The sequence below is a fragment of the Bubalus bubalis genome, chromosome 13 (genome assembly GCF_019923935.1).
Source record: "Bubalus bubalis isolate 160015118507 breed Murrah chromosome 13, NDDB_SH_1, whole genome shotgun sequence".
Classification (NCBI taxonomy): domain Eukaryota; kingdom Metazoa; phylum Chordata; class Mammalia; order Artiodactyla; family Bovidae; genus Bubalus; species Bubalus bubalis.
In genome coordinates, this window is record NC_059169.1 from 49,866,846 (window position 1) to 49,882,310 (window position 15,465).

Consider the following 15,465-nt stretch of genomic DNA (forward strand, 5'->3'; position numbering starts at 1 on the left):
TACCAGGGAAGTCTAATAATAAATATAATATAATATACATTTATGGAATGCCTTTTGAAAAATACAACATTTTTGAAGAAAATACAGCCTATTTTTTACTTTATAACTTTTATTTTGTATTAAGAACTACTAATAGAAGGGAATGCTAGGGAGATGCTCATTACCTCTTTTTGTTACTTCTGTTAAAATTACCTGAGAAAAATTCCTGAAAGCTAAACACCAAATTCGACTATTTATATTAACTACACTGACAGATCTGATACATAGCTTTTAATGATTTTTTGTTATCCAAAGAAGGCTCACTTATGGTAAAAGACCACATACTATATCAGTGAGTTCTGTAATATTACTTAACCACAGTGATAACTTAGTGGAGTTTCTAATTAAAGTGCTATGACTATCATGTATGCAGATTCCATAAATATGATAAGGGTAACTGCCTGCGTCACATGGATTTGTTTATACTAGAAGACTAAATTGGAAAGGCCTCTTGCTGAGTTGTTTCTTTTCTATTTCTGTACATATAATTTATAGATGCAAGAATTCTGCTTGTAGATTAAGGAGCAGTTGCTCCTGTTTACTCTAGTCATTTTATATTTTGTATGCTCAGATAAAGCACTGCATTCCTACTGGGCAACATTGAACTGTAAGAAATAGGTTGAGGGTGTTTCTGATAGTAAGAACAAAATAAGATATGAGGAGCAAAATAACCAATGATGCCAACAATTCTTAATCTTCTCTGCTTGCTTTGGACCCTGGAGGGAATTTAAGAGTTAGGGTGATGCCACCAAACCAAGGATGAAAGTTGATTCTAACCTTTTCCTCTTTCTCTGATGTTGCACAGGGGGAAATTATTAAGGGAGGAAATGCCTTTCTTATGTTTGGTTCTGATATTTAAATTCAAGCACCAAAGTTATACCCCAAAACAGTATAAACAGTAGTTTTCTCTCAAGTTCTTTAAAGCTATCAGTTGTTCTTGAATGTGAAGAGAGATGCTACCTAACTTTCTCACAGATCATACTGAGATCAAAAGGAAATAAAAATAAAATTATATTAAAAATGTCATCATGCATCATTACACATGTCTTCCAGCCATATGAAGTTTTATCAGGTATTCAAAACACTTTTACTTACAAAGTACAAAAAGCCTAAGTTTTTAATTTAAGGAAGTCATTTAACAGTAAGACATTTACAAACATGGCTAAGTTTGAAACAGGCTAAGTTTAAGTTACTACGAGTTTCCCCACACACATAGAACCTGAAACAAGCTTCCTACACTATCATGCAGTTGAGTACTGAAATTAGAACAAAAGCCCACAACTCTGTCCTGAAATGAAGCAGTCGCTTAGCAGCAGGTATCAAACTGGTTAACAGGACGATGAATATAGATGAGCATTCCCCATTTCCCCTGAAAATGCTATTCAACTTTATATGGACAGGTATCATCTGCACCCTAGTCTTGTTTTATAGCATAGATAACATTAGGAATCAAACATTTTATTTTAAAGATGCTGATAACTTTACATCCAATCACCTAGGTCAGTGAAGTTATTATACAAATACATCTTTCTCCAGCATAAACTTAGCCTTCTTATTTGTGTCCAAATATTCTGAAATGTAAACATTAAAAAGGAAAGAAGGAAATACTGACAGCTAGTTCATTGTTACCATGTTTCATTTTGCTACTTTAAAACAGGGCAGTACTCCCTGCAAACTTCCTGCTTGGGAGACAGAGAACTTTCCCCACAGAAAAGCATCTTTGAAGGATGGACAAAGATGGGATAACCTAGGGAGAAAAAAGTATAGTGAATATAGTTAATATTAACTATATTGTTAATATTAACTATAGTGAATATAGTGAACATCTATTCATGCAGTGACCTTGCTTAAGCCTGCATAGTTTGCAAGATACGAATGGAATCAAATTATAAAATAGGTGACACAGGTGCTGGTTGAAAGACTGCTCAGAACTATTAAGGAGTAACTTAATAAAATTCTACTTTTTAGGAAACTGTGTGATACAGTTATTGTCTTGTTCACTATCATATTCTTAGCAGGTATTAATAGGATGGCGTCTAGCAGATAGTACCTGAACTTCAATAAGATAATAAACAGCTATTCTACCAGCTTAAGTGAGTTTATACAGACATAGCCATGAGAATTACGATTCAAGTTATGCGAACTATGGTGGCTCATAGGCAAATCCAGAGAACAAGGAAAGGGAGCTGTGTTTCAGGAAAAGGGCAGAATTGGGAGGAACTGTAATAATTAGAGTCTATTGGAAGAAGCTGTGAATCCAAGGTATGAAGGTTCTCATTGGTTGGGCTGCTAACCTCTCTGATTGGCTAGGCTATTCAGGAGCCAGAGAAGTTTTCAACTTCCCCAGATAGTAAAGTAGGAGACAACTTCTAGTGGGAGATGTCAACAGCGGTCACTTTGGAGTAATTGACTATGAATGTGACAGCTCCTCCTACAGGCCCACCCTACTTTCAGTTTTACTTGAGGTTTCTTTAATGAATTATACAAATAGGTTTTCAAAAATTATTTATGAAGGGGTAAATGAATAGTCCTTTTTGTTGGAAACCAGAAAGTGAAACCTACATAAGTTCCTATTGAAACCTACAGAGACAAATCCCTTTACCTTACTTACTCATTTGAAATAAATGTAACAAATTCAAAGAGACTAGAAAATCCCTAGATGATTTCCAGCTGTAAAAAAGTACACAAATTCTGCAATAGTAGAACCTTTTTAGCATAAGTATTTCCAATCAAAAAGATAGGAGATTAACTCAATTTACCAGTAACAAATAATAAAATGACTCATTATAAACTAATTCTGTACTCAGAATTATTTCATTTATCACCAGTTGAAAAGTTCTGTATTAATTTTGCCCCGCAAAACTGTTTCTTAGAGTCTTAGTTTCTTGATGATAGTGCTCAAACATGAGTGAGGAAGAACATATGTATAGTAATATTAGTTTCTAGTCAAGCCTGCGAGTGTTGAGTAATAGCAAATTAAACTGTAACCACAAATTGCTTTCTGGGTTGCATTTAATTTACCCTCTAAACCTCTATGAGTTTTACTTGATTCAGGATTTTATTAAGAGGAAGAGTACTCATTGATTTTAGATGGCAAGAAGCTATTGAGGAACTTGCTATTGAATTGAATCAGTGGTTTTAGCTGAACGTGTGTTATTTTGTCATTTAAAAATTCCTCTTTCCATAGCTTGCAACCTAAGACTATACTCTTAACTATTACTTTTAAATTTTAAATGGAAATGTCTTCTCTTAAAAATATTAAAGTACAAAATGTTTCTAATTAGTGTTTATAAGAAATATTTGAATTCAAAGGTAGTTTACAGTCTCCAGAGTTTTTTAACCATTTTTGGTATAATTTTCTTTGCTACTTGAGACAAAATATATATGAAAATAAAAACATGTAAAATATCATGTATGAAACGAGTTGCCAGTCCAGGTTCGATGCACAATACTGGATGCTTGGGGCTAGTGCACTGGGACGACCCAGAGGGATGGTTATGGGGAGGGAGGAGGGAGGAGGGTTCAGGATGGGGAATACATGTATACCTGTGGCAGATTCATTTTGATATTTGGCAAAACTAATACAATTTTGTAAAGTTTAAAAATAAAATAAAATTAAAACAAACAAAAAAAACAAAAAATAAATAAAAAAGGCTATATTCATTGGATTTAATGCTGCAATAAAGCAAAAACAGGTTTATATATGGAAATTTAATGCTTTGTTTTTTCCTTTATCATAAGTAATTTCTGGCTGGTTTGTTTGTACGCTTATATGTGTGTGTGTACTACTTAGAGATTTTATACATATATATGATATTTTATTTTTTTAATGTGATTAAAAGAACTAAATCAAAATAAGGAATATTTATTTGTAAAGGTATTTTAAAAATTTTCTATGGATTTAACCATATTTAAATAATCCTAGGGCACTTTTCTATACTTCCAAATAATTTATAATTTTCAAAAATATAATTATTTTAAATGTCACCCATTAACTAGTAAATTTACTTATTTGTCTTATAATAGTTGGCTTAGTCTATATTCACATTATCTTGTGATTTGAGGAAAAGGAAAGGATCTTTAATTGAAATGATTAAAAATTAGGTAAAATAGCTAAAAATGGAAGTTAGGGTAGCTGCACAGTGATAGAAGATTTGTTTGATATTTGAGATGAAGAGAAAGCCAAACTACTGTCTATCAGATGTTCCCTTTCTCTTGGACTAAGTTCTATTTTGCTATAAGTGGTGAGGAAAAATACTTAAAAATAGCATATGTTCTAATATTGTAAATATAATGTATGATACTTTGAATATAATATAATTAACAAATATGATGTATGAAGCTCCAATACTTTGGCCACCTGATGCAAAGAACTGACTCATTGGAAAAGACCCTGATGCTGGGCAAGATTGAAGGCAGGAGGAGAAGGGGACAACAGAGAATGAGATTGTTGGATGGCATCACCAACTCAATGGATATGAGTTTGAGCAAGCCCCAGGAGTTGGTGATGGACAGGGAAGCCTGGCATGCTGCTGTCCATTGGGTAGCAACGAAGTGGACACGACTGAGCAAATGAACTGAACTGAACATGTGATAACTTTAGTATAGTCAAAATAATAAAAATTTTAAATATCATAACTCTATAACCAAACAATACCAATTTAAATACTTAATGTATGCAATCATATATTAGTTTACACATTCACACGTTAGGTGATGGTTTAGTTGCTAAGTTGTGTCTGACTTTTGCAACCCCACAGACTGTAGACCACAGGCCTTTTTGTCCATGGGATTTCCCAGGCAAGAATACTGGAGTGGATTGCCATTCCCTTCTCCAGGAGATCTTCCCAACACATGGACTGAACCTGGGTCTCCTGTGTTGTAGGAGGTCTCTTATACTTCAGGTGGATCTCTACTGAGCCACCAGGGAAGCCCAAGGCACTTAAAAAAAAATCAATTCAACTCAGTAAAATTTTTGCTAAACTGATTTTTACACTTAACAATAGATTATCAGTTCAGTTCAGTCACTCAGTCATGTCTGACTCTTTGCGACCCTGTGGACTGCAGCACACCAGGCTTCCTTGTCCATCACAACTCCGGAGCTGGTGATGCCATCCAACAATCTCATCCTCTGTCGTCCTCTTCTCCTTCCGCCTTCCATGTTTCCCAGCATCAGGATCTTTTCAAATGAGTCAGTTCTTTGCATCAGTTGGCCAAATTATTGAAGTTTCAGCTTCAGCATCAGTCCTTCCAATGAATATTCAGGACTGATTTCCTTTAGGATGGACTGGTTTGATTTCCTTGCAGTCCAAGGAACTCTCAAGAGTCTTCTCCAACATCACAGTTCAAAAGTATCAATTCTTCAGTGCTCAGCTTTCTTTATAGTCCAACTCTCAAATCCATACAAGATTACTGGAAAAACCATGGCTTTGACTAGATGGACTGGGCTTTTGTTAGCAATGTCTCCACTTTTTAATATGCTGTCTAGGTTGGTTATAACTTTCTTCCAAGGAGCAAGCATCTTTTAATCATGGCTGCAGTCACCATCTGCAATGATTTTGGAGCCCTCCCCACCCAAAAAATAAACGCTCTCATTGTTTCCATTATTTCCCCATCTATTTGCCATGAAGTATGGGACCGAATGCCATGATCTTAGTTTTCTGAATGTTGAGTTTTAAGCCAACCTTAACAGAATTTTAAGTATTGTGAATGTTTCAGTTGTATGCTATCATATAATTAAGTTACTTACTAGACATTTCACCATTTTCTACTGTTTTTCTATGTTATACAAAGGCACAAAGTACCTTACTAGCAAATCTTTGTGCATGAAAATCTCTAAATTAATGGGACTGGGATTGTAGGCTTGAATGTGAGTCATTCATTGGTGAATAATATCCTGTACCAGTAAGAGAAGCATTAAAGCAATGATTGGTATTCTTAGGTGACTCATTCTCTCAGTGAATCTTAAAAAACAGTGCCCAGCACAGAAACATCTATATCTTCTCAGGGCATCTTAAATTTCTGCTCTCCTTCACACTATCCTATAAGAAAAAGTATTGTAAAAGTACTTGGTGATGTTTCTCAAATCTAATCAGTGTGATACCTTCCAACTTGCAAGATCCTGGACATTTCTGTATTTGTATGGATGGCCCTTTATTCTGGCATAGAGTACAGGGTCTCTGATGGAAGCTTAATGTGGTCAGAATCCATACCAGCAGTCCAGAGATAAAATAACAATGATCAGCCTTAGTAGTTATTGTTCTCATCTTACTTTTTCTCTGGCCAGCCTGGGACCTGGAGCTAACTTTGTCAGTGATAAATTAGATACATAAATGTGACACTCAAACCATCAACCAGACTTAGCAAAAATAATAATAATGTTTCCCATGAGAGAAAATGGAAATTGTAAGAAATAGATTCAGGAAAGCAAAATATAAGTGCCCAGGCTTTGGAAAGTCTAAAGTAGTCTCATAATAGCATGTGTGTCCCAATTCAGTCAGGCAGGGTTTGACTATATTTATAACCCAAATTGGGGCACATTTCCATGGCGATAACCCAAAATCAAAATTCCCAGAGGCCACAAGTAAAAAGTTCTTTCTTTCTTTCTTTAAATATACAAACAATTACAGGTTTCTTGAAAGAACAGTGGGAAAACCTTCACTTTCTCTGCAAAAAAAACCCTGTGTTCTAAACTGTTGATCTTCATCCCTCACTCTTATCACAGAACAGCTTCCCCTCACAGAGATTCTGGACTAACATACCTACAGGCACAATGTGAGGCATGCCAAGACTGCAGTTCTCTTCCCAAAGAACAACACTTTTGCTGGGGTGAAAGTATTACATCTCTGTAATTGCTAAACATTGATGCCCCAGAGATTAAAAGAGATTGTGTAGATATGAATTTCAAGAATTGGGGCTTCCCTTGTGGCTCAGCTGGTAAAGAATCCACCTGCAATGTGGGAGACTTGGGTTCGATCCCTGGGTTGGGAAGATCTCCTGGAGAAGGGAAAGGCTACCAATTCTAGTATTCTAGCCTGGAGAATTCCATGGACAGTCCATAGGGTCGCAAAAAGTCAGACACGACAGCGACTTTCACTTTCACAGCTACCTTTTATTGAGTACCTACCATGTGTCATGTTTTATATAACAAGAACACTTTTTATTTTATCTATTTGAACCTTACAACATCCACTGCTGAAGGTACTGCTCCATCCATTTTACAAGGCCAAGAACTCCTTCAAACAAATGGTGCCATTGCCCAGGACCAGGCTCTACAGGGCAAGCGCTCCCAGGTAGGAGGTCTGGTTCTGACTCCTCATCTGGTGCTCTTGGTTAAAAACGGAATAATTACTGTAGTCTTTCATGACACCTATAACTCCTGTTTCTTAATGCAGAAATTATCCTAATTTTCCTTCATTTTAAAATTTATTCAAACATTTTCCTTTTATCTACCTTGATAAGCCAAACATTATTTCACTTGCATCAATCATTATGATGATAAGTTAAAGATTGATTTGCTTGATCAATTTGCTTCCTACTATAATATCCATGTTGCAATTCTTAGTCCATATGCATCACCACCCCTACCTCCCATTAGACTGATAAATTGTGCACAATTTTGCCAATTAAGACTTAAACATCTTTGAGTCAAATTAATTAGGAAATATTTCCATAAGCTGCAGTAGTTTAAACATTATATTACTCTAATTTACAGGGTCTTAGTGCAAATAAATTACACTAGATTTATATCTTATTCTCACTTATAAAGTGGTAAAGAAATATTACAGCATAGTATGTATCAGATAGAATTTAATATGTTGTATTCGAAATAGTTTAAAAAATATTTTCCTTTTTATTTTCAATGTAATTATACTACTAGTCTCTATACAAGTAGGTGCTCAATAAATACCAGCTCTAATGACTTTACTATGAGAACTGCTGCATTTAGATACAGCTGATGTTGCAGACTTGGACATTTCCTATGAAAAAAATTATAGTAATTAAAGCAATATTATGTTTATAAGAATATCACAGATATTAATTTTCCTTTTTCCTTCATCTATGAAACAAATGTTTTATAATAGCTTATGCGTGTCTTCCCAAAATGCTTTATGAAGGTTGCAGAATCAATCAAATTGTTCCATTGTCTTTCTCTTGTGTTTTGACTTCTTTTTACTTGTCTGAGCTATCACTAAGAGGTAGTCATCTAGAGGTACACCAAAGATACTTTAATTACTCAAACTATGGAAATTTTAGCAGCCTGTCACTTTAAAAGCAATATTTGACAATTATGTATTGTGTGCAGCTGGTCACTGTCCTTAGTACTGTGTTTATTACAAAAGGATTCACTTAATATGCTCCTGGAGAAGGAAATGGCAACCCACTCCAATGTTCTTGCCTAGATAATCCCATGGACAGAGGAGCCTGGGAGATTACAGTCCATCACACCACAAGAAGTAGGACACGACTGAGCACACATGCATGAGCACATAATGAATTAAGTGAATATTGAAACAGAAATGGAAGATATTGGCATTATTGCCTTTCCGTCAAGAGTTAAGTTCACATGGGAGAACAAACACTCTAATAAATAAAATCAGTAGCATGGTCTTCCCTATATAAGTAGAAATGCATTTTAGATGTTAATTAGATATTAAAATTCAAATTTTCCTTGATATTATGTAGCACTCTCTAGGCACGTTTGAAAATCTACTGAGGAAGGAACAATGGTAGGGAAATAGTTGTGCTTGAAGCTGAAGTGTGCTACAATAGACTCAATTAGGACCATTTAAGATTATAGTTTATGTGATGTTAACATCAGTTCATTAAAAATGTACTGAACTCTTAAATCCTTTCACACAGGTGATTGAACAACAATTCGGTGGTATCAGCTCTTCTCAATTATGACTCTCAGCATGATTTGAACTAGTGACTCACAGGAAATAAGCCACGTTCTATTGTCAGTCTATAAAAACTACATTTATAGAGAAGCAGTATATCTACCTATAATATTTTGTCTCTAAATTCATTCATTTTCTTTGAAATGGATGCAATAGGTGTCTATTAAAAAGCACAAATTTTGAGTATGACAAAATGATTATCCCATACAGTATAGCTCCATATTATTTATATAAATTTTTATATATTCATAATTTTATTAAATCTGAGCAAAATTAGTGATATGTGATGTGATATTGAAATTTTTGTTGTTGTTGTTGTTGTTATCACAATAGAGTGAAAATTAGGTGTAGTCAGAGGTAAAGCGTAAATTTACTACTCTCACATAATTCTGTCAGGCATGAAACTCCACCCCACACAGCTGTAAATAGTCTCCTATCTCATACCTTGCATCAGCTAGAAGAACATATACCAAGAGAACTAAGCAGTGATATGTGCCAAAAGGCACAATTTTATCTTACTAAAACACTAAAATTAATTAAAGTAACATATACATATTTAAGGTCACTTCTGATGGTGACATTGTGCAAACAGATGCCCAAGTAATATTCCAAACACCTTTCAATAGGGATATTCTATAAATAATGACTGGTAAAAAAAATCAGGGCCTGTGGGCAATAATGACTTCATTGCAAAAGCTCCCTTAAAACTCTCAACTAAACACAATACTCGGTTATCCACAAGAAATGGAATGCCATCTTGCATTATCTATGTATTTATTCAGATCTATGGAACAACCATTTGTGTATTTCTACTTATTTAACTTTTATATAGCTTTGACCACTAGCATTATATTCGTATTTGTACAAATTTCAGTGGTTTACCATTAGCTTTTTTTTCCTTCTCTTAAATTATACGAAATTGAAATTCTTTCTTGTATTTTGCAAGTTGGACATGTCATAGTAAGTGACAAATACTAAATGTTTGTTCTCAGATGTGTTCCAAGTATTTTTTTACTTTGCCTGGGCATTGTACTGTGTATTAAAGTTGCTTCAGGAAGGATGTTAATGGCGTGTCCTGTGGTCTTCTTTGTAGTCGCAGCGCCGGGTTACCTTTCACCTCCCCGACGGCTCCCAGGAAAGCTGCAGTGACAGTGGTCTAGGAGACCACGAGCCGGTGGGTAGTGGAACCCTGATCTCACACCCTCTTCCTCTGGTTCAGCCACAGGACGAATTCTATGACCAGGCCTCTCCGGACAAGAGGACCGAAGCAGACGGCAACTCTGATCCCAACTCTGGTGAGTCCCCTTAAAAACTTTGCTTGGAGATTTTCTGGTTTTCTGTTGTGCCCTTGAATTTTAACAGTAATCCTGGGGAGCAAGTAAATGGTCATTTAGTTGTTTTTTGCTGCCTTTATTGTTGTTTTAATATTTTTTGAAATAGATCTATTGTGCTTGACATATCGGCTGTTAAATTGCATGGTGCATCTTTAGTTTATGAACCATGAAAAATGAAAGAAATGCTGCAGATATAACTGCAAGAAGCCATTTTTTTCTTGCATGACATCTACATGTCAAAGATATTAAAATAGGAAGACTTTTTAGAGTTTAGAATTGATACAACATAGTTAAGTGGACATGGTCAATGACGGAAAAGAAAAAAAATGTCCTGTGGAATTCTATTTTCCAATAAGGACTTTATATGGTAATTGAAACAAGTATGAAGAAGAGTGATAGTGATGTAAGGGTTTTCTTTTTTACCTGTTTTAATTTTGTATGATTCTTTAGTCAGTACACTGAAAGAGTGAAATGAGTGGGATGGGATTGGCAAAATCTTTTATTCTGCACAGACTTAACATCCCATGTTAGAAATCATTGCTCACTCCAGGTAAGCCCTGTGAGGGTACTTCTGCAGCCTTTGAAAATCACTGGGGGCCAATGCTATACCTTTTTTGGTCATGCTAGTTTTTTGTTTCTCTTTAAAAATCACTACCTAGTTCACTGTAATTGAAAAAATTAGAAGTCCAATTTAATAATTGTTATGTCTAGCTTAAAGTAACAACCATGGTTTCTGTTTGATTTGAATTGAAAGTTTTTTCTAACTCCATCTTGACCTGCTTATAAATTGTCTATAGTGCAAATGGGGTTAGGGTAACTTTTCTATAATGTTCTAGCTACTCTTCTGATTTCTTTAGATGTTATAGTAACTCTGGCAATTCTGTGGTTGAAGTAGAAATACCAAGAGAAGGTAAAAAGCATTAAAGGGCTTTCTTAACTAATCCTATTGTGTTAACCCAGCATTAGTGTTCTCTGCCTACTAGAAATTTAAACTGATTCTAGTGATGGGTATCTTTTGTATATATGCCCCCTTCTAAAGTGTGCCCCAGTCTCTGCAGGTTTTTCTGATAGGTAGTTCTCTTCTCATTGGCATATGCAGTTACAATTGCATCTTCTTTCTGCTGAAGTTTTTCTCAGCCAATCTTTTAGGAAAATCTAAATTCCAAACCAGCTCTGGTCCTCAGTCTTTCATGCCCTGTATCTTGGTCTCATAAGGAAAACATAACTGCATTTTTGACTTCACATATCCAGAAGGTCAGGGATACTCAGAGAGGCGACCAATCCTCTCACAGCATTTGGGGGACCTGATTAAATATTCTCCTTAGATCTCTTGGTTCTGATTAGTCTAAGGACCATTAACCTAAGTGGTTCCATTGACTCAGCTTTTCCTGGACTTGTGTAAAGAGGTTGAGTATGTAGGATAGTTCTTTCTCAAATGATTTCCTACTCTGCAACTTCCCCTTCTCCAATTTTAAAGCATCTTTTATTGATATTAAGCCAAAGGTCCTGAAACTGGTTGTTGACCACCTCTTCTGCATGTGGCAGTGGTTGACTCCTCTGGTCTTCGGGCCTCTTCCAAAACTGAGACAGGAAAAATCCATTTTAAGCATACTGACACAAATAGGACTTGTCTATATAGTTCACCAGTTATTTTTACAGAAGTAAAGTTTTTAAAAAATGTACACAGCAATATAGTGAAACTAAGCTGCCCTAGACCAGGACTTTATCCAATATATTTATTTTCTTAAACCTGAGAAATAGCACTGGCTGAGCTACCAAATGAGAGAAGATATGAGAGATTCTAAAGCTTTAGGTGTAGGGGGAAATCTTTTCAAGTTTGCTCAAGAATTCTTCAGAGTTTTTAAGCAATCCGGTCACATGGAAAAAAAAGACAGTAGGGAAGACACACCCTTGCATACTCCAACATTCAACTCAACACAGTTACTTCACTCAGGAGAATCATGGTCAGTGAAATGTGTTAAACCAGACCAGTGCTCCTTGTTGGAGAACACATCTATATTTGCCACTGAGAAAGAAGGTGTCAGATAGGGGAAGAGGAGGCACTCAGAGGGCCCCTGGTGGCCAACATTTCTTTCAGGATCTCCTGCCTTGCAGGTGGATTCTTTACTAGCTGAATTATCAGGGAAGCACTTTGACACTTGAAGGGACTTTAATTTTAATCTCATTTGTAAATGTATGGAGAAGAATTCATTAGACCAGCCTAGAAACATTAAGAGATTCATAACTAAACAGTGATTCATATTGAGATAGCATTATGATATATTATACAAAATCTGCAGTCATGGTTTTGTAATTAACTTTGAAAAATTTGTGGCATGAGATACAGGATAATTGAAGCAGTAATCTTCACCAATATTAATCTTACTATGTAGATATGAATTGTTTCCTTTTTCTTCAGTGGCATTTTCTGTCTGCCTCTTGAAGAGTCTTCTCTTCAAGAAGGGCTTCCCTCAAAACTCAGTTGGTAAAGAATCTGCCTGCAATGCAGGAGACCCCGGTTTGATCCCTGGGTTGGGAAGATCCCCTAGAGAAGGGAAAGGCTACCCATTCCAGTATTCTGGCCTGGAGAATTCCATGGAATGCTTAGTCCATGGGGTTGCAAAGAGTCAGACATGACTGAGTGACTTTCACTTTCACAAGAGTAATAATTTTATAGTGATCATGCAAATCCATATAAATTTGTATTATCTATAGTTATTGAATATTGTATTGATATAGATTCCTAGTTTTTCAAATATAATGATTCTCAATAAAAGTAATTAAAATTTAGTATAATTTCATGGTAAATTTCTCATTATACATTTTTTTAAAGAAATTAATACAAATAGTATCATGTGCAGGAGTTTTTGGAAGCCTAAGGTTTAATATATGTTTGTTGTGGTTTAGTTGCTATCGTGTCTGACTCCTTGGTGACCCCATGGACTGTAGCCCTCCATGCTCCTCTGTCCATGGGATTTCCGAGGCAAGAATACTGAAATGGGTTGCCGTTTCCTTCTCCAAGCGATCTTACCAACCCAGGGATCAAACTCCCCTGTCTCCTATTTAGAAGGTAGATTCTTTACCAATGAGCCACCTGGAAAGCCCATTTAGTACACATTTAGGCTTTTATATAAACCTCTAGCAACCAAATAGATGATGTCTTTATGTTCTAGACACTTCTGAATCCTAGAGCATGCTTAGCCGACTGGCCCACAAAGGACACACACACATGCAGCATTTCTTGCACTAAGTTTTGTTAGCTTTTCTGCATAAAAAGGTTCATCTTACTTGCAAATAGCAGAATAAATTGTATTTCCTTAAAAAGTTAACTTACTAATGTGATCATGCACTTCATGTAAAATTCAATAAAACCATTAATTTATGAAAATAGTGATTTTCAATCAAAGATTTTAATTTTTAGCACATATAACTAGAGTTATGAAAGAATTTCACTAAGTTAAAAAGAAACCAAAACAACTATGTGATCAGATCAGAAGCAGCTTGTTATCACTAATTCAGAATTAAATTCCATTGAGAAACATGAATAGAGTTATATTTTGTATCTGGTGTTTCTTTTAAATGCTAATTTAAAGGATTTTCTTCTATTTAATCACATACAAAATTTCAAATTGTGTTTATGTTTTTAAAGCCCTGTCTGTCATATGCTTCCACTTCTACCTGGATTGTGTATTAATAAATTGGTGAATTTCTCACTAAGAATACTTTTGATTGTTGGTGATATTTGTGGGTAAATTTATTGAGATCTACTTATGAATCAGGAATAATAGTAAATGTTTTAATGTATTGTTTATGATTCTACAGCAATATTGTAAGTTAGATAGTATTATGAAAGTGTTAGTCATTCAGCCGTGTCTGACACTTTGTGCCTGGTTCCTCTGTCCATGAATTTCTCAGGCAAGAATACTAGAGTGGGTAGCATTTCCTTTATCCAGAGGATTTTCCCAACCCATGGATGGAATCCAGGTCTCCTTCATTGCAGGCAGATTCTTTACCATCTGAACCACAACTGAATTTCAGAAAATTTTTCTAAGACTACTTTGCAATTAGATTGGGAAACAATGGAAACAGTGACAGACTTTATTTTCTTGGACTCAAAAATCACTGTAGATGGTGACTGCAGCCATGAAATTAAAAGACGCTTGTTCCTTGCAAGAAAAGCTATGACAAACCTACAGAACATATTAAAAAGTGGAGACATTGTTTTGCCAACAAAGGTTCGTATAGTCAAAGCTATGGTTTTTCCAGTTGTCATGTATGGGTGTGAGAGTTGGACCCAAAAGAAGGCTGAGTGCTGAAGAATTGATGCTTTGAACTGTCATGTCGGAGAAAACTCTTTAGAGTCCTTTGGACAGCAAGGACATCAAACCAGTCAATCCTAAAAGAGATCAATCCTGAATATTCATTGAAAGGACTGATGCTGAAGCTGAAGTTCCAATACTTTGACCACCTAATGTGAAGAGCTGACTCATTGGAAAAGACCCTGATGCTGGGAAACACATAAGACAGGAGGAGAAGGGGACAACAGAGGACAAGATGGTTTGATGGCATCACCAACTCAATGAACATGAGTTTGAGCAAGCTCCAGGAGATGGTGAAGAACAGGGAAGTCTGGCATACTGCAGTCCATGGGGTGGCAAAGAGTCGGACTGAGTGACTGAACAACAAACTTTGCAAGTTTACCTGACTTCACAGGTTATGCTTTTATTATTCAGAGAAACTACCTGCAATATGCACATGTTAAGACAGTGTGTAAAAGAATAGAGTCATTACTGACATTGAGTTTTAAATTTGGGGGCATGGATCTCATTTTTTAAGAAATTTGAGAAATTGAATAATATGAATTCTAAGATGTACAACTTGTGAAAGAACTACTGTGTCAAGGATTATTTGGCATTGCTAATGAAAATTTAAATCTTAATAGGACCCAACAGATCATACAGTATAAATTATTCTATACAGAGGAATAAAAAGGGAAGTGATTGGCTTAAGTTGCATAGCTTGTGAGTCAAAACTAGAACTCATATGTACAGACTGTTATTTAGTGCTCTTTTCATTGAAACATTTTTTCTTTATCATTGTCCTTAAACTTTTTCCTTAAGGAGAATCTGTGTGATTAGTTATTAGCAACTGTTTTTCCCATCAATCATTAAAGACTTTTTGCTCACCTTCCT

The 15,465-nt window shown here is 35.5% G+C and overlaps 1 protein-coding gene across 4 annotated transcripts in view; it reads left to right on the plus strand.

Annotated features, from left to right (window-relative positions):
- PCDH9 (protocadherin 9) overlaps positions 1-15,465 on the plus strand; it is a 1,142,043-nt gene that overhangs the window by 729,659 nt on the left and 396,919 nt on the right. For 2 of the 4 annotated variants that reach the window (XM_025263175.3, XM_025263178.3), the window contains one exon: positions 10,033-10,234. In XM_025263175.3, the coding sequence (XP_025118960.1) occupies positions 10,033-10,234 (202 nt within the window). The remainder of the gene's footprint in view (positions 1-10,032; positions 10,235-15,465) is intronic. The other 2 variants (XM_025263179.3, XM_025263180.3) reach the window with 1 other exon arrangement.